Source organism: Hemiscyllium ocellatum, chromosome 1 (genome assembly GCF_020745735.1).
Source record: "Hemiscyllium ocellatum isolate sHemOce1 chromosome 1, sHemOce1.pat.X.cur, whole genome shotgun sequence".
In the NCBI taxonomy this organism is placed as follows: Eukaryota; Metazoa; Chordata; class Chondrichthyes; order Orectolobiformes; family Hemiscylliidae; genus Hemiscyllium; species Hemiscyllium ocellatum.
In genome coordinates, this window is record NC_083401.1 from 57,945,319 (window position 1) to 57,972,663 (window position 27,345).

Consider the following 27,345-nt stretch of genomic DNA (forward strand, 5'->3'; position numbering starts at 1 on the left):
ATTGCACTCCATCTTTTAAACATAAGGAGTACATAAATAAGCAAAGGCTGGTATTTGTTTGGGTCGTGTGTTTACAATGCAGGTATTTGAACATCATGAAATTTGCAAAGAAAATTCAATGTGAAGGATTCATCATTTCTAAGCTTATCATTTCTTGCATACAGATGTCAATAATTTATATTATTCATTCTTCAGATTTCAATTCAAAAGACTTTAGGGATTAGGGGAGTTACTTTGCTGAATGTGTCTCATTACCTTTAGCATTTCCAAGGGGTTTCTCAGCAATGGATGGTCACTCCAGGAATATCAAATGTCGATTGCAAAATGAAACATTGTTCGTTCGTTCGTTCGTTCTCTCTCTCTCTCTCTGTCTCTCCTCCCCCTTTCTCAACACCCCCAGAGCAAGTCTATTTACCTTGAAGTACATTGAACATCTTAATTGGCCAATTAAGAGGCAGTTAAAGCCTGATGTTTGCCTTAACAAGCTTATATGGTGGGCAACAGAAGATGGAAGAAGGTGGCCAGCCTGCACTTTCACCTTCTAAAATGATAAGATAGGAAAGGGTGAACCTTGTTTGGAAGCCCAGAAGGAAAAATCAGTAAAATTTGTAGATGCCACATACTGGTACGATTCATCGTGCAGACTCAAAATAGTGATTCAGTGTGACCCCATTACATCGAAAATCCATTCAGCACTGGGACATTGACGATGGGCAATGAGTCCTTAAGACACTTGTTAACACAATGGAGTTAGGTTGGCTACGCCTTAACTTGATTATGGTTGATCATATATCTTAATGACATTTTGTAAATCTAGTAAATCTAATTAACTCCAGTCAATTCTGCTGAGGTGCACCTTGAAAATGTTCAAGGTTCATGCCTGCTACAAGGTGACTTAGAGTACTAAATTGTAAGGCCATCCTACTTCTGTCATAATCCATTTTTATTCATGTTTTATCTCATCTTAAATCCCACTGCAGATTTAATTGGTTACCTGCTGCAAGGGGTAATAATCTGATGGAGGTGGGAATGCAATATGTAGCTAAACTGATGGAATTTCCCTTCCATTTTTGAACTTCCTCATTTCAAGACTTTCCATCAAGGGCCCATATATCTAACTATCTTAATGAAAAGGTGAGACTGACTATCAGAGTAAATGATTTTTGATTCCAAGCCCTTTTAGGAATTGCCGTTTTCCCCTGGCACTCCTTAGGATTTAAAACTGACAAACGATAGTATGCAGACACATTGTTCTTCTCCCATCAGTTCACAGTGGCTTCTACACTGTCATGTGTTGGAGATACATGAGATGCTTTGTTCAAGATCAGCTGTGCAATACTTTTACCTCCCTGTACTGTATTATAGGGAGTGCATGATTATAGAGTGCATGGTTATTTGAATATTGTGAATCATGAAATTTTTTTGTAGGGTACAGGCCTGTTACATGAAGCCTCAGTAAAACTGTGACGAGTCAGTTAGAAGCTGCATTGCTTCCCTTTCAGAGTCAGACTTCTCATCAGTCAATAAAACCCTGCACTCCTGTATTATCTTTACAAATATGCTGTGCATGAAGGGCTGTAATTTGAACTTGAGAATAGCTACAATTAGGGGACAACATAACAGAACGAACCCCACTGGTTTAGTGAGTTTAACCAAAGCTAGCTAAATCAAACAGACTGTGCTGATTATAGATTCAGTCTCCTCCATATGCTAAGATACTGATCTCAAAAGTGGCAGCAATCAATGGTGCCAGAATTGGCTTGAGTATCTTTAAATTAGGAACAGAGTAAAACAAATCACCAAAAGCTGCTGGCAGGGCTCATCGTCCTGTTCACATGTGTGCGTTTGGTCATCCATAATCAAGTGAGCTCGCACGTATGTAATATTGGGTTTGGTTAGCTTGGATGGCGATACAGAATGACACCAACAGCAAAGGTTCAATTCCCACACTGGCTGAGGTTACCTTCTCAACCTCACTCCTCACCTGAATCAGGGTGACCATCAGGTTAAAACACCACCAGTCCTCAGAGAATTTTACTTTTATTTAATGTTAATGTTAAATATTTAATGTTAAGTTGTGTGAAGTAATGCAGACAATTTATTGCAAGGAGGGCCATAATTGGGAAGCAACAACGTTTTTGAAGAGAGGAAAGAAAGTGGTGGTGCAAAACACATTGAGTATGAGTCTGCAGATATCAATTATGTTTTATAACATTGTGTATAAGTTTCCTCAATCAACCACTGTTTAAAATCATGCAGTCTTTTAATAAGAATAATTCCACACATTTTACAAAGCTCATTTTCAGGGTTTGTTTGTGATTGTATTTAAAGTGTTCCCGTACTGAATTGACAAGTTACTGATTTATGCAATTTATTTGACCAGATAAGAATTGACTTGCTCTCATTTTCTCATGAGTCAAGTAAATATAGTTCTTTTTCCATAGGCATATTTTCAAAAAATAACTTCAAAACAGTCAAACATAAATGATCATGTCAGCAATATACTTAAATATTGTAAGTTTATCAAGACTTACTCAATGTGCTGTAATCTGGGCTGGAAAAGGGAATCCTGAAACCTGGATGTATATGGACAATACAAAATGGTCCAGGAAATCAATAAAATCATGTTGGAATAAATCAGAGCAGAGAAAACATTTGAAGCAGACTATTTGGCATCTAAAAGCAAAATAAAGATTAACATTTCATTTAGAACCATTCAAAGCAAATTGTTAGTTAGCAAAGACTAAGGGAAAAGTTCTCTTTAGACCTATACCCAATAGTTCATATTTATCTCCCAGTCAAATTACTGGACAGAGTGCATTTTGTGGAACTCAAATTCGAAGTCAGTCGGACTTGTATTCCACTACATATGGATGCAGAAGATCACTCTTTAAATGTACACACCAGGTTTTATGGGTGAAAATTGTCACAGAAATGTCTAAGGTGCATCTTTCAGAAGTGATTAAGAAAGCAAGCCCATATTGCTATTTACAATGTTGTAGTGCTGATAGTAATGGATAATTACCACTTGTTATTTGTAAATTTGTAATTGTTTAAACAATAGTATAGCTTGTTGGTTACTGAATGCACTGTAATTGATTTTCAGTTATATAATAGTCATAATTACAGTTCCAATGGCTCCAAAGGAAAATGTATTATGTTATATTCTGTTCCACGGGGTATAATTTCTTCTTGTGTACTCAGACAGATTTAACCAAATAAACACTGTCATAAAGCCTTGAGTAGCCAATGTGTTTTTTTTATATACAGAGGTCCCACAGATAATTTATCAGAAACAAGGAAGCCAAGAATACCGGCAGGCATATGCAAGTATTTGGAAATATCATAAGTCAGATTGCAAGGAAGTAACTTGTTAACAAATCTGATCATCTGTGATTATTGTTGCATAAAAACACCTAATTTTTTTTCTTAAACTCAATTATTATTTTGCTATCTTGTAGGCATATTTAAATATGCATCATTTTAGCAGTTGCTGTAGTGAATATTTCAACACAACAATCCATTGCTCTAATGATAATAACTCTCATTATTGTGCGTTTTCAAATGAATCATTATAATTGCTGAGAGGAAAGCTGATAGGAACACTGAGTGCTGCATACACCCTGTTTTTTTCTGAACTTTCTTCACACAACTTGTTTTTCATAATCATCTTGAGAAAGAAATTAAAGTTGACTGTTTCCTCTTTTAATATTTGTGAAGGTCAAAATCGTTGACTTGCAATTCTCAGCTGAACAGTTAAAATATACTCTTGCCTCCAATAACTTATTGTAAAATACTTTGACTTGTACAAACTTTGAGGGCTATCTACTTTTTTAATCAGCAGTTTATTATTTGTGAAAAACAGGTTTATCTGTTGTCTTTTGTTCTAAATTCTAAGATCTTGGATGAAATTCTGGTTGTCACATTAAAAACAATAGCAACAAATGAAATAGCATATTAAGCCACAAATTACAGGGGGAATAATAGCTAACCAGAAGTGAATAGTAGGTCTGGAATCTAATCGTGACACTTCAATACATCATAATTCACAAGAGTAAAGCTTGCGTTAAAGACCACCAACAAATTATGCTACTAAGATTACAGTTTTGAAATCATTCCTCAATGTTGTTTTAAAAATATATTAGAATTGCTTCAATTATAAATGGTGGCCTTCTCAAGTTTTGGATCCATTTTCTGAGCTGGCATAGGCTACCAATATTGATAACAGATTTTCAGTGCGCTGTATGCTGTTGATGGGTGGCAGTGTTCACACTGCAGGAAACATCATTATGATTATGGAAAAATAATTCACTCACTATTACAGACATCCCTGCAACTTTGCTCTTGAATACTTTGGTGATTAATTCACCATTGAACTGGACAACACTGAGCACATTTAAACAAATCATCATTATATGGCCTGCCACAAATGCTACATTGATGATGATCTAGTTTCCTCGAACATTGCTGGATGAGTCTTGGAGCTGATGGTCGGTCCTGTTGACGCTTTATCCATCAGTTCGAAGAACATTCAAAACTGTGTCCACTACTCTTTTGTGACATTTCCATTCTCTAAAGCAGCAATCCTGTACATCTGTCATCTAAATTTATCCAATTCTTTACTAATAATTCTAATCTGTATTCATCACCCAAAGTGGATCATATGCCACCATTACTCACAAACTCATTTCTTGTGCCATGATAAAGCTGAAACATTATACCTGGATTGTCTTCCATCAGCAATAAAATATTAGCAAAAGTTTAATGGTAACAATAATGGTGAGACTATCAGGGCTCAGCATTTAAAAAAAGGGAGTCAATCAGATACAACATCCAATATCTGCTCATTTGCAGTCCAATGTGGCAATTTGAAAATTGTTGTCAACTCCATAACTTTCTCACCAACTGTCTCAAGAATGGTGTGAAATTAACACACCTATCCATTAGGAAGTCACTAGGCATGCCAGAAAAAAGTAGGAACTGACCATATACATTTATACAAATTTTTAATTTTTATCTCTTTGAAATTGGACATTTACAAATGCAGAGGTTCAATTTGTCAGATTTTGTTAACTGTTAAGGATCTTAAAAACTTCCAAAGCATAAATTAATTACTTAACCTTTTCTTTCCTTAATATTTATTTCGCTCTCTCTCTTTCTTAATCCCATAATCCTTTCTCTGTTTTTTTCACTATTAGATTTGCAATTAAATATTCCAATATTTTGTGATTTAGCCTCTGCTTGTTTCAGTAAAGGATCTCCCATCTCGAGAGGAGATGCTGGTCTGGTAGTATTATTGCTAGACCATTAATCCAGCGACACAGATAATGTACTGGTGACCTCGGCTACAATTCTGCCATGGCAGAGGACAGATTCAATTCAACAAAGATCTGGAATTAAGAGTCTAATGATGAACATGAAACCACTGCAGATTGGAACAAAACTGCCATCCTAACCTGGTCTTGCCAACATGTGACTCCAGACCCTCAGCAATGTGGTTGCCTCTTAACTGCCCTGTGAGCAAGTAGGGATGGCTAATAAATGCTAGCCTACTCAGAAATAATGTCTACATCCTCTGAATAAAAAGGTAAAAGAAGGATTAGTTCAAGAGTGACACCATTGCCTTCCTTGTTCATGCAGGTCCTTGACGGGGGTGGGGAGGTTTGGGAGGGGGAGTGGGATGGATTGTTTTTTTGATGACCCGATTAGCGCAAATTGCAGCATAAAAGGAATGTTGTGGATAAATTTGAACATGACGAATGGTTCTGAGCCATTTCATAGAATCACCCACAGTGTGAAAACAGGCCATTTGACCCAACAAGGCCACACTGACCCTCTGAAGAGTAACCCACTCAGAACCATTCCCCTATCCTATTACTCAACATTTATCCCTGACTAATGCACCTAACCTATACCTCCCTGAACTCTGTGGGCAGTTTGGCTCTGCCAATTCACCTAACCTGCACATCTTTGGATAGTGGAAGGAAACCCACACAGACACGGGGAGAATGTGCAAACTCCACACAGACAGTCGCCTGAGGCTTGAATTGAACTTGGGTCCCTGGAGCTGTGAGGCAGCAGTGCTAACCACTGAGCCACTGAACCAGCCCATTTTTTCATGGCCACCCACAAATATTGAACTATTTCCTTTAATTCCATTTGCCATGGTCACCATAGACTATCCCTGAAATTTAATTGCTCAATTTATGGTCACATCATGTCATCTGATCTCAAATGAATCTCCTCCATTGGCAAAAATGTCTTCAAAGAAGTTCAGTTCTCTTTTTCATGCCGACACTCACCTCTGGAACATCTGGATAATAAGGATGCCTCCATTAGGCTTCTACCTACTGACTACAGATTCAACACTATAACCCAAACCAAACTAATCTTCAAACCCCAAGACCAAGGTCTCTGCTCCATCCTTTGCAACTGGATCCTCAACGTCTTGACCCAAAGACTGCCATCAGTGAAGATAGGAAACAGCATCTCCTCCATGACAATCCCCAACACCAGCATCCAGCAAGGATGGGTACTCAGCCCCCTACTGTACTCCCTGTACACTCATGACCATGTGGCCAAATTTCATCCAAACTCCATCTACCAGTTGAAGACACCAGCTTTGTAGGCCAGATATCAAACAGTGATGAGATGGAATGTAGAAAAGAGAGAGAGTGCTTGGTGGAGTGGTGTAAAAATAAAAATGTCCCTTCAATGTCAATTGATCATCAACTTCAGGAGGCGGACATTGTCCTATCTACATAAATGGAGTTGAGTTGGAGACGGTCAGGAGTGTCAAGTTCTGGAAATGATGGTTTCCAACAATCTATCCTGGACCATGCGCATTTAGGCGATGATCAAGAAGACACAACATTGCCCCTTCTTCCTCAGGAAGCTAAGAAATTTGGCATCTCCATAAGAACCCTCAACAATTTACACTATAGAAAGCAATCTATCAGGATGCATCATTGCTTCATATGGAAGCTGCTGAAAATGTGTTGCTGGTTAAAGCGCAGCAGGTCAGGCAGCATCCAAGGAACAGGAAATTCGACGTTTCGGGCATAAGCCCTTCATCAGGAACCCTTCATTCCTGATGCAGGGCTTATGCCCGAAACATCGAATTTCCTGTTCCTTGGATGCTGCCTGACCTGCTGCGCTTTAACCAGCAACACATTTTCAGCTCTGATCTCCAGCATCTGCAGACCTCACTTTTTACTCTAATATGGAAGCTGCTTTGCCCAGCACTGTAAGAAACTGTGAAGAATTGTGAACACAGCCCAGATCATCACACAAGCCAATCTTCCATCTGTGGATTCCATGTACACTTGTTGCTGCCTCAGAAAGGCAGCCAACATCATCAAAAACCCCTCCCACTGTGGTTATAATCTCTTCCAACCTCTTGCATCAGGCAGAAAACACAAAAGCTTACATACATGTACAAATAGGTTCCAGAACAGTTTCTTCCCTGCTATTATTAGACTCCTCAATGGACCTCTCAAATTTCAAATCTAATGTTGATCTTGCTTTTTGTGCACCTTCCTTGCGGCCTTAACTTTGCATTTTCCGCTCTTTTCAATCACCCTGTGATCTTTGTATATTATGATCTACCTCTACTAGACACAAAACAAAACTTTTCACTGTACCTAGGTACTTGCAACAATAATAAATCGAACAGTATCTTTCCCTTTAACATTACCTAAATCACTGTAAAGAAGGACACAAAGAGGCTACAAAGAGATGTAGATGAGAGTGAGCTACAAGGTGAAAGATAAAATATTATGTGGAAAACTGTGAGGTTGTCCATTTTGGTTGTGAGAAGAAAAGGCAGATTATTTTTTATAAGGCCTGAAACTTTTAAACATCGATGTTCAGAGAAGCTTGCATTAAAGAGACAAATATAGCACACAGGTCCAGCATGCATTTAAGAAAGTAAGTGGCATGATGACTTTATTTGCATGGTGATTGAGATACTAAAGCAAAGAAAACTTGCAATAGCTTTACAATACTTTGGTGAGACCATACCTGGAATACTTTTACAATTTTGCTATCCTTATGTAAGCAAGGATATACTTGCACTGGAGTACACTGAAGGTTTGCTAGATTGGGTCCGGGTATGCGAAGGTCATCCTATGATAACAAGCTGAGGACCGTAGCTCTATAATCTCTTAAAGTTTAAAAGGATTGAAGATTATGTTATAGAAATGTGGGAAATTTATGAAAGCAAAATTGAGATGTTGTCTTCCTGATTGGAGAATTTAACTCAAGGGGTGCAAGTTTCAGGATAACGGACTGATAATTTAAGTCTAAGATAAGGAGAGACTTCTTCATTTCAAGAATTGTGAATCTTTGGGATTGCCTATCTCAGAGTTTTGTGAATGCATCCTCAGTAGAAATGGTATCTCAGGGAATCAAGCAATATGGGGAGCAAATGGGAGAGGGAAGCTGAAGCCCAAGTTCAGCCATCAATTTATCAATTGCAGAATAGTCTTCTCCTGCTTCTGTTCCTTTTGTTCTTATTTTGAAAAACAGTGTATGACATAATGTTAGAATGTGCAGGAAAAGGGGAGTTAAATGGATTTGGTTTCGATTTTAATTGGACAACTATTAAAATTGAAATCAAATCCAATCACCCCCCTTTCCCTGCACATTCTTAGCATGAGCTTGGTGCCTAGTGCTGGAGAGCTGCTTGTACCTATGTGTTTGTAATGAGATTTCACAATCCTGGAAGTGAAGAGATGGGGATTCATAGTTTAGGCAGAGAAAAGAACTGTGCTATTGTCTAGTGATAGGAGTCCAGGAGAATTTAGAAGCAAGTCAGTCAGTGAGCAAGTGTGTGTGTGTGTCAAAGTGATAAACATTCAGTAACAAATCCTGTATGACTGCAGGAACGTGAGTTCAACAAACTCGTGTGTTTGCCCTGAAGTTAAAATAGTTTGTGTTAGGTGTCTCAGCTGAAGAAAAGCATCGAGTGAATGCACAGAAATGTGCCAGAAAGAAGCTGATTGTAGCCATACCATCCTGCGCAAGAAGTCTTGATGTGATAAGCCTTCATTAGGCAGTTTGGTGTTGGGTAAGGATATTGCTGTGATTAAAGGAATAATGTGAGTTTGAATCCTTTTTTTAATATTTGGAATGAAGCCTTTCCAACCTTTTATTTTTGATTAATTTAATAATCACATTTTTTCTTCTTTAATAATTATTTTTTCTTAAAAGTACACTGACAGACGCTTGCGAATGTTATCAGTAACCATGCTGCATTGTGGACACAGCAAAAATAACAAAATTAGGGGCTGACAGGCAAGGTTTCACATTGCAATCTGACATTTCCACTGCGAACATCAACTTGGATTATAGCATTATAGGCAAAATCTTTCCTTTTCTGTTTGATATGAACAATGGTGAGACAGATGCGACAATACAGAAAGGATGAAAAGCATCAGAATCTTGACGTTGAGAAACATTTTGCAGTTTTCCCCTCGAGGCTTAAATGTTTCCTTTGACAACTCATAGGATAAAGTATTGCTGTCCTGTCCACCACTCCAGCCACTCCTGTCCATGAAACAGGATGCCAGCTTCCCAATCTAGGCCATGTCCTTAGCAATGACAATGGGGTTTCCCAGTGAGAGGACCAGTTCCTACTTTGCAACATCGGAAGCGATACCCATCTGGGCTTTAAATATGGCTTCAATGGTGTAAACAGTACCAGGCACTTCCATCTCTCTTGCCGTGTAATTCCATGACAAGGTGATCAGAGACATTGGATGCATAATTAATGAGCTGAAGAGCTAAATATTATGTAAGAAAAGGCACTGTGGTCTGTGGCTGATGTGGCCACAAATCTCACTCAACAAAATACTAACGTAGACTGAGAAACATCAACCCATGGCTTTAACCTCGTTCGTTCACTGGCAGTTTTTAAACTGATGATTATACTACTTGCACTATGAGTAATTTAGTCCATTTCATTCTAAAATAAATTTACTCAGAAAATGACAATGTATTTTCCAATTAAAGGTTTTTCATATACATGTCACTGAAAGAAAAATACTGTAGCTGGAGAAAATTTGGAGTTTGGATGGTTAAACTCAACTCTTTTTAGACAATAAAAATGTTTTCTTCATCTTCTGTAAGTGATTGATTTCTAGTTAGTGCAACAAGCTAACATGACATAGTTGGTCTGAGTTTGAAGAATGATTTTTTTTATTTCTGCTGAGAGGTCTCGCTCAATTTCTAGTTATCCTGTTGTGCAGTGACACTGTTAGCTGAAAAATTGACAATGAGCAGCATGACAGAAAGTAGCTTGTGATGGAGATGACTGAGTTTGATGAAGGGTTGGAAACTTCCAAAGAGACCTGACAAAATCAGCAAGGGTGGGGGGTACAGAGAGACGCATTCTACCTGAAAGAGTTTGATGGTGTCACTTGTGGGGCAAGTTTCTGTAGTTTCGGTGTGATGCGTATCTAAAATGGATTGATTGTAATCGAATAGCTGGACTAGTTTTAATGGTGATCACTTATGGTAATCAGCTCCAGTCAGTGTTAGTAGTGAATGGGTCAATGATAATGTGTTAATTGTGGTGGGGCCAGATGTGACTTTATCAAGTTTCCAGAGCAAAGTAAATTATGATAAGGTCAGATATGAAAGTCTAAATCATAATAGATTTCTTGTGATGGAGTCAGCATTGATTATTTAATTGTTAGTGCTGTACGAAGGATGTTTTCCGTGGTTTGAGTTTTAAGCCAAGGACATAGACTCAGGTTAAGAGGGAAGCCTTTAGGACTGAACTGAGGACGTCTTTCTTCATTTAGAGGGTGGTGGATCTTCGGAATTCTCTACCCCAGAGACTTTTATTGCCTGGTTTGATGAGACACTATGAGTTTGGGTTCTTCACAGATTTGGAAGAGAAGGCAAAGTAAAGAAGTGTCTTCTGGCTTAGATCACTTATATTTGTATTAAACACTGAGATAAATGGTAGTCAAAGTATATCAGGTTTGACCAAATATATAGTTATGATAGATAAGGAATAATTTATTTTCTTTGTGTTTTCAAGTCCATTTGCTCTGGATGTTTCTTCTAGAAAGTACAGAGTTCTTGTGTCGTGTTTCTATTTTCATCCAGCATGTTCTAACACCACCCATTCTGTGTTATTTACACTCTGTGATAGGCAGTGACAAGTGTGCCCCAGGGTGCTAATCCCTTCCACAACATGAAGGTTCAGTCTTTGAGCGTATGCAAGACAGAGATTGATAGTATTCTAGATATTAATTATGAGAAGGGATATAGGGGTTGTGCAGAAAAATCTCGTTGAAAGGCAGTGCAGATACAAGGGACTGGAAGAATTACTCATACTCCTATCTCCTATAATCTTACATTTATGACAGCTAGGTTATATCAGACTTAGCTGTGACAGTATTAGTATTGCAGAATGGTGAAACAGAGTTAGTTATGAAGGCTGGGTTTTATTGTAGTATGATGGATATGGTTGTCGGGAAGAATTCATTATAGTTACTTCTATTGAAGACAGTTGTGGCATGGTGCTTATTGGGGTTGATTGTGACAGGATTAGTTTTGACAGTTAGGGCTTTTCAGGAATTGTTAGGATGAATTTTGATGGGTGTTGATTATCATCACATTGTTTGTGAGGTGATGTTTGACAGGATAGGTTCTCAAACAATTGGTACATGCAATGGATTCTGGAATAGGCTTGGATCAGCTATGATTGGTTTAGTTTTGTTGGAATCATTTGTGGGGATTGGCTCAGATCAGAGACAGAAACAGAAAATAGAAAACAGCAGCTCCAGTGTGTTGTGATTTTGTTTCAGTTTTTTTGTGTGTCTGCGATACTTTGCTCTTTGTTGACATTGATTTGGGTCAAAACATTTAGTTAGTTAGTGGAAGATTTTGTAATGTTTTGGGGGAAAAAAGTGTGATGGGAGATTGTAATATGCTGCCTTTGCTAATATACAGGGACTTGCTATGAAAAGATATTTAACTGAATGACTTTTAAATGAAAATCTATGTAATCGCTAAGGCATTATATATTTTCTAGAGTGATTACAGCTTTGTTATCATTAATATGTTGTGCTGAGAGACCCATCGCGTGTGTAGTCACCAAACATGCAAATATGACTTGAGAGTAGGATTGGGAACAGAAGTAGACTTGTACGAAGAAGTACAGTTCTCTGATTAAATAACATCAACAAGGAACTAATTGAAATAATCAAAATGTTATAAAAAACTGGAGTTGTTAGCACAAAGGTTATTGTGAGGAAGGTTATGACAAACCCATAGCTGGCCTTCTTTGTTCTTTTTCTTTAGGCTGGCTCAATTTGGATTGATTACATTGTGATATTAAAATTCAAAATAAACTGCACTGGTATCCACTTCAGGTGCAGGTCAGCTGTTTTTGGTTTACTTCAAAGGCAATTGACTCATTCCTAATAATGTGGTCTAACTGGACATCACAATACAGCTGAAATGTTCCAATGAAATAACTATGAGACAGCCTTCTGAAAATGTGTTGCTGGTTAAAGCACAGCAGGTTAGGCAGCATCCAAGGAATAGGAAATTCGACGTTTCGGGCATAAGCCCTTCATCAGGAATGAGGAGAGTGTGCCAACACGTTGGCACACTCTCCTCATTCCTGATGAAGGGCTTATGCCCGAAACGTCGAATTTCCTATTCCTTGGATGCTGCCTAACCTGCTGTGCTTTAACCAGCAACACATTTTCAGCTGTGATCTCCAGCATCTGCAGACCTCATTTTTTACCATGAGACAGCCTTCATCAACTAACAAAGTCCATGTTCTAATTTCTTTCAGTAAAAGCCAGGATTCTTTGAATGCTTTATGAAAACAATTGTTGCAGCATTTCAAACAAGTAGATTTGTACTGAGGTGAAATAAAAACTAAAACAGAACTGCTACCAACTGTGAAAAGTTACTGAAATGATAAGGCATCCTGCAAAGGCAATTTGTTTAATTGGTCTCAGGCTGTGACACATGCTGGCAAGTCCACATTTATTGATCACCACAAATTTCTCTCAGAAAGTGATGACCTTCTCTTTGAATTTCTGCAGTCATTGTAGAGACAGCACTGTCACAGAGTAGAGAGACATTTCCATGACTTTCGCACAGTAGCATTAGAGAATGGTACAACCCCAAATGGAGTGCAACTACAGCAGGACCCTGCAAGTGATTGATACTTTTATTCATTCAGGGGATGAGGGTGTTACTGGCTAGGTCACATTTATTCCCCATCCCTAATTGCACTGAAGAGTCATCACACTGCTGGAGTCACATTGGCACCACCAAGTGAGGGTAGTAGATTTCTTTCCCAAAGGGACATAAATGAACCAAACAGTTTTTTTTAGTGACAATTGGCATTAGTCATTCAATTTTTATGGATTAAAATTTCATCATCTGCCATGGTGGGATTTAAACCCACATCCCCAGATCATTAACCTCAAGTTCTGAATTATTAGTTCAATGACATTACCACTACATCACTGCATCCCCTTAATTCTCCTTCCAAGACATTGATGCTGTGCTGTAAGTGGTATCAAACATCTTGGTGTTTTTGCAGTAGCACCCCTCCGGCAAATGTATTCTGTCACATTCCTGAATTTGAATCTTTATGATGTTTGAGAATTTTCAAAAGTCTGGAGGTAAGTCATTCAATGCAGAGTGTTCAGTACCTGATATATCCTTGGTGTAGATATGGTTGACCCTATTAATTTTTGGGATGGCTTTCAGGATGCATATCTTTCACAGTGGCTAGTGTACTTAGCACTTCTTTATGCCATGTGAAATGTACAAATGAAATGAATGCTACATCTATATGTGAGTAACAAAAAGGTAGCAAATTAAAGGTCAAATGTAATTCATAAACAGTGATCTCAAAACTCATTTAGTGCAAAAGCAGTATATTAAAGGGGCAGGGTGCTGAAGATAAAACCCTACTGAAGGGAGCCCAATGCTTTGCTTGACAATGACATAATCAGTTTGCTGTTATATTCTCACTATTACTAGTATTGAATAAATATAAATTTAAAGCAAGGGCTTTGTACATATTACATCCATTGAAGAAACAAAATCTTATGAAACTCATCTCACTAAGACTCTAAGGTGTAACTGGAGAATATTGTCATTAGAGGGTTGATCAGTTTACTAATAATTATCCTGAATTTTGTATGATTTAATATTTTAAATTCATTTCCATGCTGACTTTAATAAAGCATGCATGGAATTTGAAGTGACTGGCTTGGTGATGTGATTGCTTTAAGCAGACACGGCGGCTCTGACTTAATCCTGTAAACCAAATGTAGCCATAGCTAATTGATTAATTGGGTAATCGATTAGTTTTGATGCTGACAACTCAATTAGCAAGATGGATAATCTTTATATCCTTAACTTGAATTTACTGAAAAAAGGGGGTTAAGAAAACTGTGCTGTATTGACAAGTTGATCTCAGTAAATAAGTTGTCTCTGTAGCATTATAGAACAGTGTTACCTGAATATCTTTTCTTTGGAAGTCCAGACCACTAGGGAAACTGTTTAGTTCTGACAGCTGGATGGCTAGTATGTGATTCAAACAATGCCAATGTAACAGGATTGAATTCCCAGTCTGGTTGAAGCCTGACTCCACCCACATTTTCTGTTATTGTAAAAATCTTAACATAAGCTGTTGTTTGACAACCCTCAAATAGTCAATATTCTATGTGAAGAAAGTAAGATGCTAATTTGTTGAATTACAGAGCAAAGTGATTTCCAAATAAAGACATTGTGAAGTTTAGGGGCATGTAATATGCAACCAAGAAAAGGGCAAAAGATGTACAAACAAACTACTCAAATAAGTCAGATTTTTTGAAGTTGTGCTCAGATCTACTGACTCCATAAACAGATTTAAAATCATAAGCAAATCACCTAATTTGTGTTCTTCCAGAAATCCACAAACTATCAGTAACCGAGACTCGTGTCGTCTAATTATCACTTGCTTTTATTTTGTCTCCTCTCTGTCTTCTAATTCTTGTCCTTCACATAAATGCCTCAATGAAAATGCATTTCATTTTTTATATACTTCACTGCATCCATTTTATCAATTTCTTTCAGTTAATTTTCAAATTTGAATCATGTTCCCCTCCTAGTTAATGATTTATCAATGAGAGTGGATTCACCAGTGGTAATTTCCAACTCCCACACCTGGGTACTAAAGTAGCAGAGAAGCTGTCTAATATTCATTCATCCCATTGATTTCAATGATGACAGCAGGTGAGTAAATCGCACGGCACGATTGCTACCCATGCGGTGAAGTTGAAAATTACCACCACTGCATTTGTTCATTCATCAGTGAATGAAAATTTGCAATCAATTTTGGTATTCTTGCCTGCTGTGAACTGCTTTCTTTTTAAAAAGTAAAATTGAAAGTTTGAAAGCACTTGAGATTTTTTTTATATCTGAAAGATAATAAGGATAGTATCGTCACCATCCCATTTGCTTTCTCAAAATTAGGTTTTAATTTCTAGAAAATTGTCTCACATTTTGATCATTGATAGCAACTTGCAAAATTAAGTAATTATTAAAAAATTCTAGTATCTTCAAACATATTTTTCCTTGTGGGTATTTGCACTGAGACCCTAATCTGTTAACTGCCTGAATAATTCATTACAACTATTATTAGCCAGTGCATGATTTCACTGTTGAAATAAAAGCTCAACTTGAGATATGTGTTATATATGTATCCATATATATCCTTTGATCAGTGAATGAATCATAAGTCTTCATTTTTCCTTTTTATGATTGTTAACAGCTTTCAGAAAGGGGAAATCCTCATCTTTTATTTTCTGCAAGCTGAATTAAGAATCTTAGCCAACTGTATCATCTGGCCTCTCAGCAAAGAGCTAAACTTTCACTTGTTGAGTTGGCATGAAATCACTTAGACAGGGGGACTGATCTTTAAAGAAAAAGGTAATATCACAGCAGACAGCTATTTTCCAATGGAACTGGTTGATTGTATGACTGGGAATGTTACAATTTTGCCTCAGACTTAAATGGGCGAATTACTTCATTAGAACTATTATTATATCCTTAAATAAAGTGATTAATATCATAAATTAATAAAATAAATCAATATTATGAAATAAAACTATCATCAATGTTTATTTTAATTTTAAGAATTGACATTACAGTAATACCCAGAAAGCTAAACATGGACAGATTGTTAAAATTCCAAGAAAACAAACCAAACATGTTAATAGATGAAAAGTTGTATTGTTGATCAATTACACAGCATTTTATTTTGAGATTGAATTGCATATGTTTGCAAATTTCCGAAGTTTTTTTTGTGCACTAGGATTCTCTGTTGCATTTCCTTTCTCCACCTGTCTATGTGTTACTGTCTGTAATTCAGACAGTAAACAGGCAGTATATCTTGCCTATGTCAAAGAAACATGGGTGCTTTTACATTAACAAACAGTCCAGTCTAAATTTCAAATACTGATGTTGCAAGATGATGACATTTCATTTTGTCAATAATGCAATACAGGCTAAGTCCAAAATTTCTCTCACAAATTGACTGGTATCAGTTAAAATTTACAGTCAGGTAAATCTGCCTTCCTGGTCCCACAAAGATAACCAATTTTCAGTTTTCAGTTACTCTATAGTCAATTATTATGTACTCTTAGAAGGTGGTGGCATTGTGGTAATATTATCGGACTAGTTATGCAGCAGCATAAGCTTGCAGGACCATGTGTTCAATGTCACCACAACAGCTGGTGGAATTTAAATTCAGTTAATAAAATAGACACTTATATGGCTAGAATCAGGAATGGTGACCATAAAACTATCATCATCAATTGTCATAAAAATCCATCTGGTTCACTAATGTCACTTAGGAAGGGAAATCTGACATCTTTAGCTGGTCTGGCCTACATGTGACTCCAAACCCACAACATTGAGGTTAACTCTTAAATGTCCTCAAATGGCTTAGCAAGCCACTCTAGTTTGATTAATTCTCAAATTTGCTTTCCCCCTCTTTAATGGATTGTTTGGGATCAGGAATTCAAATTGCATGGGAACCCCAACTATTCGGAAGCAGTGTGTGCCTAAATATTATTACCGACAGCCTATAACTCCCGTATTCCTTGTACGTTACAATCCCATATGTACTTCACTGGTGAGAATCCTTTGGTTGGATTTTCATGCAGGTCACAGGAAGGTTGAGTCAGGAAACATTCTGACCTGACAGAGCCATATCCTTTAAACAGGCAATGTAAAATAAAGAACTGTGGATGCTAGAGATCTGAAAAAAAAACAAAAATAGGAACTTCTGAAGACACTCAGCAGCTCTGACAGCATCTGTGGAGATAAAACCAGAATTAACATTTTAAGTCCTATGACTGTTTGTCAGAACTTAATTTATTGTTATAAAAGGTCCCTTACCCAATGTAATTGCATATTTGTGAAGTTCAGATGAGACAGAGTCAAACCTGAAGCAATGAAGCCTGGGGGATGGCAGGGCAGGGCAGATGAGTTAGAATAGTAACTCCTTTTAATGATGAATATCAGGCTCTCAAACTCTCTACTGTCACCATCCCACCAATCACACATGTCACTACATGTTTCCATTCTCTCCACCATATGCTCTGAAACAGTAACCCCTCAGATCTCTGGAGTTAGATCGATTCAGTTGCAGAATCGCGGGATGAAGGTCATTCAGCCCGTAATTTATGGATCGGCTTTCGGAAAATTTTAACTTTGTGCCAATCCCATGTCTTTTCTTTATAATTCTGCGCATCAATTCAATTTAAATAATCGCCTCATATCATCACCTCAAACTGGAGGGTTTGTGTTATAAGGAGATGTTGGAAAGGCCGGCAAGTCTTTCACTGAAGCATAGGAGGTTGAGCTGTGACCTTAAAAAGCTTTATAAAATCATAAGTGACATAGCTAAGGTGAATAGCAAAGGTCTTTTCCCTGGAGTGGGGGAGTTCAAAACGAGAGGGCATAATTTTAAGAAGAGAGGAGAAAGATTTAAAAGGGGCCTGAGAGGCAACTTTTTCACACAGAAGGTGGTGCATATGTGGAATGAACTGCCTGAGAAAGTGGTAGATGCAGATACAGTTACAACATTTAAAAAACATTTGGACAGTATATGATTAGGAAAGGTTTAGAGGGATATGGGCCAAAAGGAAGCAAATGGGACTAGTTTAATTTGAGAAACTTGTTCGTGTTGGACAAGATGGACTGAAGAGTCAATTTCCATGCTGTATGACTCTAACTAAACCTGCTTCCACTGCACTTCTATTTCATAGTTAGTCACTCACTGTGTGAAATAGTTTTTTTACTCATTACACATAGTTTCTTTTTCAAAGTACCTTACCTCCAAGTCTTCTGGTCCTCAATTCCTTAGAAGCAAGAACAGTTTCTCCCTATCTATGCAGTCCAGACCCTTCATAATAATGAATACTTTCATAGGCTTTTCCCTTCTATGGACAACAGTCTTAGCTTCGCAAATCTTTTTCTTATTTATTCATGAGATGTGGACAACATAGGTTGGGCCAGCATTCATTGCTTGTCCCTAACTGCTCTTGAGATGGTGGTAAGCTGCCTTAATCTGCTGCAGTCTGTGTGCTGTAGGTAGATCCACAAATGGAGTTAGAGAGATAGTTCCAGGATTTTGGCCTAATCGATATTTATAATTGAAGTGCTACATCCCTGGAATCATAAAACCCCTCTACCTCTCTGCAATGCATTTACATCCTTCCTAAGTGTGCTGCCAAGAGCTGTATGCAATCCTCCATCTGAGGTCTAACTCATGTCAGATTAGTTCAGCGTAATTTCATTGCTCTTATATTTTATGCCCTATTACTGAAGCTTAGGTTCCTTTTTGCTTCATTAACAGCTCTTTTTCTGTCCTGCAATCTTTGATGACTTGTGCACATTACACGCCCAGGTCTGATTGATCTGGTACACCCTTTATAATACCCTTTATTTTATGCCATCTTTCTATATCCTTGGTGCAAGATGTATCACCTCACCACTCTCCACATTGAATTTCATCTGACAAATATCTGCCCACTGCAACAAACTTCACACCATCTTTTTCATGGGTTGCAATGCTCATAAATGTTAATTTATCGACAAACTTTGGAATCATCCCCTACATACCAAGATCATGATCATTTCTGGAAAAACAAGGGACAATGCTGGCCACAAAAATACCCATTAAACATTTCACTCTATTTCCTAAACATGGGTCACCATTGTATTCTCATTCTAGCTGGCCCGTTTATTCCAAAAACTGCAATTTTTCTTCAGGTCTATTGTTTTCCACTATGCCAAATATCTTTGGAAGTCCATGGATGCCACACAAATTGTATTTCCATCATTAACCCTCTGTTACCTCTTTATGAAGCTCCAGCAAGTTAGTTAAAGATAATTTTCCAATAACAAATCTTTGCTGTCCTTTATAAATGAATGCATTTTTTAATGTGACTTAATCCTATGCCCAATAATCTTTCCTGCTACTGAAGTTAAGTTTACTGGGCTGCACTTGCCAGACTGATGTTTAGAAACTTTTTTTTTAAATAAGGGCATTACGTTTGCAATTCTCTAGTCCTTTGACACGATCACTGTATCCAAGACATGGAAATGGAACAAAGAACTTTGAACAGTCAAATTGAGCTCTTACTTAAATATACTTTGTGTTGAAAAATTTCTCACTTATTAAACACACCTCAAAAAGTATACATTCAGTCAAATACTTAATGCATTATAAAAAATAAGGAACATTAGATTTGACAATACTTTAATGACCTATTAATGCTGTAAATCCAATTATGAACACAGGTCCCTACTGGGATAAATGGTGATGGAGCTTTTGAAACACAGCCACATTTTCATAATGTGTTCAGTTGTAATATAAATGTACACAATAGAGCCCATCAAAACCAAAAAAAAAGAGATCTGTTTGAGAGGCAGTTCCAGGTTTCTGACCGAGCGCAGTGAAGGAAAGGGCAGTATATTCCTGAGTCTCCACAGGGACTCATTTCGAGGAGAGCTCTCATGCTGCAGTGGTACCGTGTACCTGCTGCTGATGTCCTTTCAGATGCCAAAAGGTCATGGGCACTGGTGTTTGTTGGGGTGGGGGGGGTGGGGAAGAAGCTCTGTTAAAGGAAACTTTGCTGAGTCTCAGCAGGTGGAGAGGACACAGAGAGACAGGGGGTGAGGCAGTGAGCTGTGGGTAGATGGAGGGAGGGAGGGGGGGAATGAGGGGGACAGAGAGAGGGGGTGAGGCAGTGAGCTGTGGGTAGACGGAGGGAGGGAGCAGGGAACGAGGGGGACAGAGAGGGGGGTGAGGCAGTGAGCTGTGGGTAGACGGAGGGAGGGACGGAGAGGGGGGAACGAGGGGGAGAAAAGTAAAACAAAAAAGAAAAAAAATACGGCGGCACAGTGGTTAGCACAGCGCCAGAGACCCGGGTTCAATTCCTGCCTCCGGCAACTGTCTGTGTGGAGTTTGCACATTCTCCCTGTGTCTACGTGGATTTCCTCCGGGTGCTCCGGTTTCCTCTCACAGTCCAAAAACATGCAGGTTAGGTGAATTGGCCATGCTAAATTACTCGTAGTGTAAGGTGAAGGAGTAAATAGAGGGGAATGGGTCTGGGTGGGTTGCTCTTCAGAGGGTCACTGTGGACTTGTTGGGCCGAAGGGCCTGTTTCCACACTGTAAGTAACCTAATCTAGTAATCTAGTCTTTTTCTAAGATATACAGAACGTTTTGTAAATCCAGGAAGCCCACAAGCAATTGGGAGCTTCTTCCTCCCAAAGTGAAACATGCTGAAAATGTTCTCAATTTAAAAGAATTCTGGGCTTTTAAACCACTTTAGATTATTTCAGTGGGGATCCTAAGCAGTATAGGTACTGCAGATGCTGGAGATTAGAGGCAAGATTAGAGTGGTGCTGGAAAAGCACAGCAGGTCAGGCAGCATCAGAGGAACTGGAAAATTGATGTTTTGGACAGAAGCCCTTCATCAGGAATGATGAAGGGCATTTGCCCGAAACATCGATTTTCCTTCTCCTCGGATGCTGCCATACATGCTGTGTTTTTCCAGCACCACTCTAATCTCGATCCTAAGGAGTATGCTATTCAGTTTTGAATGCATAAGTGCACTTTTCCCAAAGGGTAAAATTAGTGTAATGTATTTCGGTACTTACTGCAACAATATGGTAGACAGGGCCTTATGATCTATCACTTTATTAAAAATGCATCCAATATAGAACATATTACTTAATTATTGAACCTGAAAGAACAGTTTCTTTCTGTATTTCAAACCTTACCAATGAAAAGATTCCAGAAGCAGTTGACACAATTTGTTTCCCCGCTTGGAATTAGGGTTCCTCCAGGATTCACAACATTTCTGTGCCACTGTGAACAATATCTCCTGTCAAAACCAGCCTGAACCCAGGAAAACAGCAGAGCATTGGAAATGTCCACCCCAAATTACAAGAGACAAGATGGTATTGTTGATTTTGGGATCACTGCCTTATCCCAAGGACTTAAAAATCTCAAATAGAGGGAATGGAGAAGGTAACTGTTTACACAGGAATTGGCTCCTGCACACTATTTTTAAATTTGCTCTTTAGGTTAACATGAAAAAAGGATAAAAATCTGGAGTTATTATTTTTCTCTCCTCTGTTTTATAGTTTTCTAATGTTCTATGCTGTGGGCACAGATTGTCGTTGGTACTTCATACCTGCTGGAAACCTGTCCAAGTAATTATAGACAATTGTTAATACATGCAGGAGTAGGCCATTCAGCCCTTTGGACCAGCAGTACCATTCATTTTGATCATGGCTGATCATCCACAATCACTATCCTGTTCCTGCCTTATCTCCATAATCCTTGATTCCACTATCTTTAAGAACTCTACCCATCTCTTTCTTGAAAGTATCCAGAGACTGGGCCTCCACTGCCTTCTAGGGCAGAGCATTCCATATATCCACCACTCTCTGGGTGAAGAAGTTTCTCCTCAACTCTGGTTTAAATGGACTACCCCTTACGTTTAAACTGTGTCCTCTAGTTATGGACTCACCCATCAGTGGAAACTGCTTCCTGCCTCCAGAGTGTCCAATCCTTTAATAATTTTATATGTCTCAATCAGATCCCCTCATCCTTCTAAACTCAAGTGCATACCAGCCCAGTGGCTCCAATCTTTCAACATATGACAGTCCCCACCATTCCAGGAATTGACCTCATGAACCTACACTGCACTCCCCCACTAGCCAGAATGTCCTTCCTCAAATGTGGAGACCAAAACTGCATACAATATTCCAGTGACAGCCTCAGCAGGGCCCTGTACAGCTGCAGAGGGACGTCTTTGCTCCTGTACTAAATTCCTCTTGTTATGAAGGCCAGCATGCCATTTGCTTTCTTCACTGCCTGCTGTACCTGCATGCTTGCTTTCATTGACTGATGTACAAGAGCACCTAGATCTCATTGTACTTCCACTTTACCTAACTTGACTCCATTTAGATAGTAATCTGCCTTCCTGTTCTTATCACCAAAGTGGATAACCACACATTTGTCCGCATTAAACTGCATCTGCCATACGTCTGTCCACTCACTTGGCCTGTCTAAGTCACCCTGTATTCTCTTAAGGTCCTCCTCACATATCACCCTGCCACCCAGCTTTGTCTCATGAGCAAATTTGCTAATATTACTTTTAATACCTTTATCTATATCATTAATATAGATTGTAAGCTTCATAGGCAATATCTAATCACCAAAGGGAAGATTTCAGCTGAGCCCACATGGCACAAGCTGTCCGGTTAGGTCAGTCAGCCAGAAATTGTTCCATCCATTTTGAATTGTGGCTGGATTCTTCCTGGTGTGTTTCCTGGCATTAATCATGGCTGACATGAACCATCTACATACATGTTAGTGTGTCTGTGACATTTGCCTGTGACACACCCTATCTGTCTAATGTAAAATGATAAAGGGTAGAAGTAATGCTGGAAAAGTCAGTTTGTATACAATCACCATTTACAAAAGGTAATAAATAGGAGTTTGAAACATCGGAGAGGTTAAGGGAAACAGGAAATAATGTTAAGGTTACTCCAATGTTCCAGAGCCATTCATACCAAATACACTTGTATTCCTCTGGCCTTGATAATTTTATTTATATCCATTTATTGTTTGCTATTGGGGTGAGTTTAAAGGCAATACTCTATGTGCATTTGAACATTGTTGTTCATCATGCAGTCTTATTGGCCACTAATGGAGCCATTTTATATTTCGTTTGAAAGAGAGAAGAGTGGGTCCAAGATAATTATTTTAAATTTGAATGAGGATAATTTTAAGTGCATGAAATAAAAGTTAACTAAATTGAAATGCCAAAGGAGAATAAACCAATGAAAATATAGCAGCAGACATTTAAAAAGATATTTCAGAATATATTGAACTGGCTGAAAGGTAGAAGACAGAGGGTGGTGGTGGAAGGTTGTTTTTCAGACTGGAGGTCTGTGACCAGTGGAGTGCCACAATGATCGGGGCTGGGTCCTCAACTTTTTGTCATTTATATAAATGATTTGGATGCGAGCAAAAGAAGGACAATTAATACATTTGCAGATGACATCAAAATGTGAGGTGTAGTGGACAGCGAAGAAGGTTACCTCTGATTACAATGGGATCTTGATCAGATAGATCAATGGGCTGAGGAGTCTAATTTAGATAAATGCAAGGTGCTGAATTTTGGGAAAGTAAATCTAAGCAGGACTTACACACTTAATGGTAAGGTCCTCGGGAGTGTTGCTGAACAGAGACCTTGGGAGTGCAGGTTCATAGCTCCTTGAAAGTAGAGTCACAGGTAGATAGGATATTGAAGAAGGCATTTAGTATGCTTTCATTTATTGGTCAGAGTATTGAGTACAGGAGTTGGGAGGTCATGTTGCGGCCGTACAGGACATTGGTTAGGCCACTTTTGGAATATTGCATGCAATTCTGGTCTCCTTCCTATCGGAACGATGTTGTGAAACTTGAAAGGGTTCAGAAAAGATTTAGCAGAATGTTGCCAGGGTTGGAGGATTTGAGCTATAGGGAGAGGCTGAACATGCTGGGGCTGTTTTGCCTGGAGCATCAGAGGCTGAGGGGTGATCTTTATTGAGGTTTATAAAATCATGAGGGGCATGGATAGGGTAAATAGACAAGTTCTTTTCCCGGGGGTGGGGGAGTCCAGAATTAGACGGCATTGGTTTAAGGTGAGAGGGGAAAGATATAAAAGAGACCTAAGGGGCAACTTTTTCAAGCAGAGGGTGGTACATGTATGGAATGAGCTGCCAGAGGATGTGGTGGAGGCTGGGACAATTGCAACATTTAAAAGGCATCTGGATAGGTATATGAATAGGAAGGGTTTGGAGGGATTTGGGTCGGGTGCTGGCAGGTGGGACTAGATTGGGTTGGGATATCTGGTTGGCATGGACGGGTTTCCATGCTGTACATCTCTATGAATCTATATTGAGTAGGTACAGTCCAAAAAGGAAATAAATTTCAAAGAAGAGTATCCCACAATCCACAACTAACTAAAATGTTAAAGATGCTATTAAAGCTAAAGTAAATGTAATATAACACAAAGGTGGGTGGAAGGTCTGAAAATTTGACAGAATATTTTAAAAAACTGAGTGATGAAAAGATAAAAAGTGAAACCGTACTGTGTAAAATATAACTAGCTAGCCTTCAAAAAGTCAGTGTTTCCACAGATATTAAAAAAGAAAATAATTAACTGTGTCGAAAGTGTATCTAGGAAATTCAAAGTGGAAAATGTGGAGATGATAGATATAAATTGAACCAACATTTTCCATTTCAGTTCTCATAATATGGACTACCCTGCGTAAGGGAGATGAAATGCAGGCGAGAGGTCCGCTTCACAAAACACCTACATTCTGTCGGCAAAAATGACCTGGAACTTCCAGTTGCCATTTCAACACACCACCGGGTTCTCACACCAACATTGCTGTCACAATCCTGCTCCACTGAGCCTCAATACAACCTCAAGGACTCGACATCAAGTTCAATAACTTCAGAGCCTGGTTCCATCCTTCCTTGAATTTTATCCACCCCAAACACAATCCTGCTGTGATATGGGTTGTTTAGCACTGTCATCCATTTTCATGTATTCCAAAGTTTATTATCACATTGTATGGATTGCATTCAGTACAGTTTTACCAGCATGCTGCCTGGATTAGAGGGTGTGAACTATAAGGAGAGGCTAGAAAAACTAGGGTTATTTTTTCTGGGGCGGTGATGCTTGATAGAAGTCTATACAATTATAAGATGCATTGATAGGTTGGGCAGTCAGAATTTTTTTCCCAGAGTTGAAATGTTACAAGGGGACTTATACTTAAGGTGAGGGGGGCAAATGTTTTACACAGACAGTCTGGTGGATGCAAATACAATAGGAATTTTTATGGGGCATTTAGGTAAGCACATGAAGAGGCAAGGAATGGAGGATATGCACTAAAGGCTGGTAGAAGAGATTTGGTGTCATGTTTGGCACAACATCATGGGCCGAAGGGCCCATTCCTGCGCTGTACTGTTCTCTCTTCTAGCTCACCCCACTTCCTCCTACTCTGAGCTATTATTATCACTCTTTCAGCTTTTCTTCTGTCCTGGCTTGCTATCCATTATCTCCTTGTTTAACTCCCTCTTTCATATCTCTGTCTCTTTCCCTCTCTCTCTTGGCTCCATCTCCACCGATCTGCATACCCCATTCCACCCCCCCCCCCCCCCCCCCCCACCCACATTAATTTGAACATAAATACCATCTTTTCATAGCTCCTAACAGTTCTGATGAAGAGTCACTGGACTTGAAACATTAACTCTGAGTGCTCCCCACCAATGTTGCGAGATCTGCTGAGGTTCTCCAGCCATTTCTGTTTTTGTTTCAATATTTTGCATCCGTCTTCATGATAGAGAATATAAGTAACATCCCAGAACTAGCTGAAAATCAGGAAATGGAAGGTATGGAAGAATTAAAGGAAACTACAATCACTAGGGATAGGAACTGAGTAAATTGTCCTTGAGTCTAATTGATGTCATTAAAGCATGTGGCTTGGAAGGCAGTTATGTTTGGTTTTAATTTTCTAAAACTTCCCAGATTTGGGAAATGTTCTCTTCAGTTGGAAATTAATGAGTACAATGCCTTATGTTCTTGTATGTTTTTGTTTGAATTTAAACAATAAAATCTGAAGGCTTAGAGGCAAAGGTCAAGACATTTTATTGATATAAACCCAGCTTCGGATGTCCAGATCAACTCACACTAAGTTGCTATTCTTAAATGTGAAAAGAAACATTTTTAAAGAGGAACAACCTTTTTCAAATTACATTCTACAACTTTGCCCGATTGTAGTGATTCAAATGATTTCGCATTTGATTAATAAAGCACAAGACATGAGAGAAAATAAGTACCTTTCAAAACAAATGCAGTTTTGAACCCAAGTTGCAACCAAATCATACCCAAAGCAGAAATCCTTTCCTTGCAAATTTTGGTAACTGACTCATTAACTTCAGATTCTAAAATACTGTGAATATTCACTATGGGTAAGGCAAGGGAGCAGGTTCTGAGTCTACCTCTGCTGAAACAGGACTTGAACCTCATGCTTTTGGTATTAATTTAATCCATATGTTGGCCATTTAAGCTAACTGTCCCCTTCATGTGCAAAGGTTAATCCAAATGTAAGTAAATATGAGTTTGACTTTGATCAATTTCAAGTTTGAGAGCATATTGCAATAAGATTACTGCAGCAAGTTTGGATGGTATTACACAACAAGAACATTTACTAATTTCCCTGCTATAAAATGCTGATTACTCACAAAGCATTTCAAGTTACATTCCGATCACCTAAAACTTACAGTTTCAGTAGTGCTGAAAAAAGACTCATTTTGTTAAAACTTCTCATCTTGCATTCATCAGGATATAGCACAAGATTACCCATTCAAGGGAAAAAGTCAACTTTTCGAATGCACAAGAAGCTGATTGATCAGCAAATGGACACCAGTAGAGGCGTTACCGTGGAGAATGCATGTTTGCAAGTAAACTGCAAGGCTTTGTCTAAATTTGAAACCAGGCAGGCTGACACTAATTGATCAGGGTGTTGTCCTGAGAAATGAGCCAGTGAATTGCCTATTTTGTTGCATTGAAACAGACAAGCGTATGTCCACGTTCTTTCTGTGTGCAGAGAATGGGATCCTTTGTTTTAACATATAAAGCTCTCAGTACTGTAAGTGCGTCACACTGTGAACCTCGCTGACAGTCCTAAATTGGTTGTCAGCATAATTCATCACCCATACAGCATT

General features: G+C 38.6%; 1 protein-coding gene across 18 annotated transcripts in view; it reads left to right on the plus strand.

Annotated features, from left to right (window-relative positions):
* Nucleotides 1-27,345, plus strand: part of celf4 (CUGBP, Elav-like family member 4) — a 1,146,342-nt gene that overhangs the window by 607,193 nt on the left and 511,804 nt on the right. For 3 of the 18 annotated variants that reach the window (XM_060829482.1, XM_060829538.1, XM_060829464.1), the window contains exons 4-5: nt 873-890; nt 12,092-12,100. The exons of the other annotated variants lie outside the window; for them this stretch is intronic. In XM_060829482.1, coding sequence (XP_060685465.1) covers nt 873-890; nt 12,092-12,100 — 27 coding nt within the window. The remainder of the gene's footprint in view (nt 1-872; nt 891-12,091; nt 12,101-27,345) is intronic. 18 annotated transcript variants of the gene reach the window in all.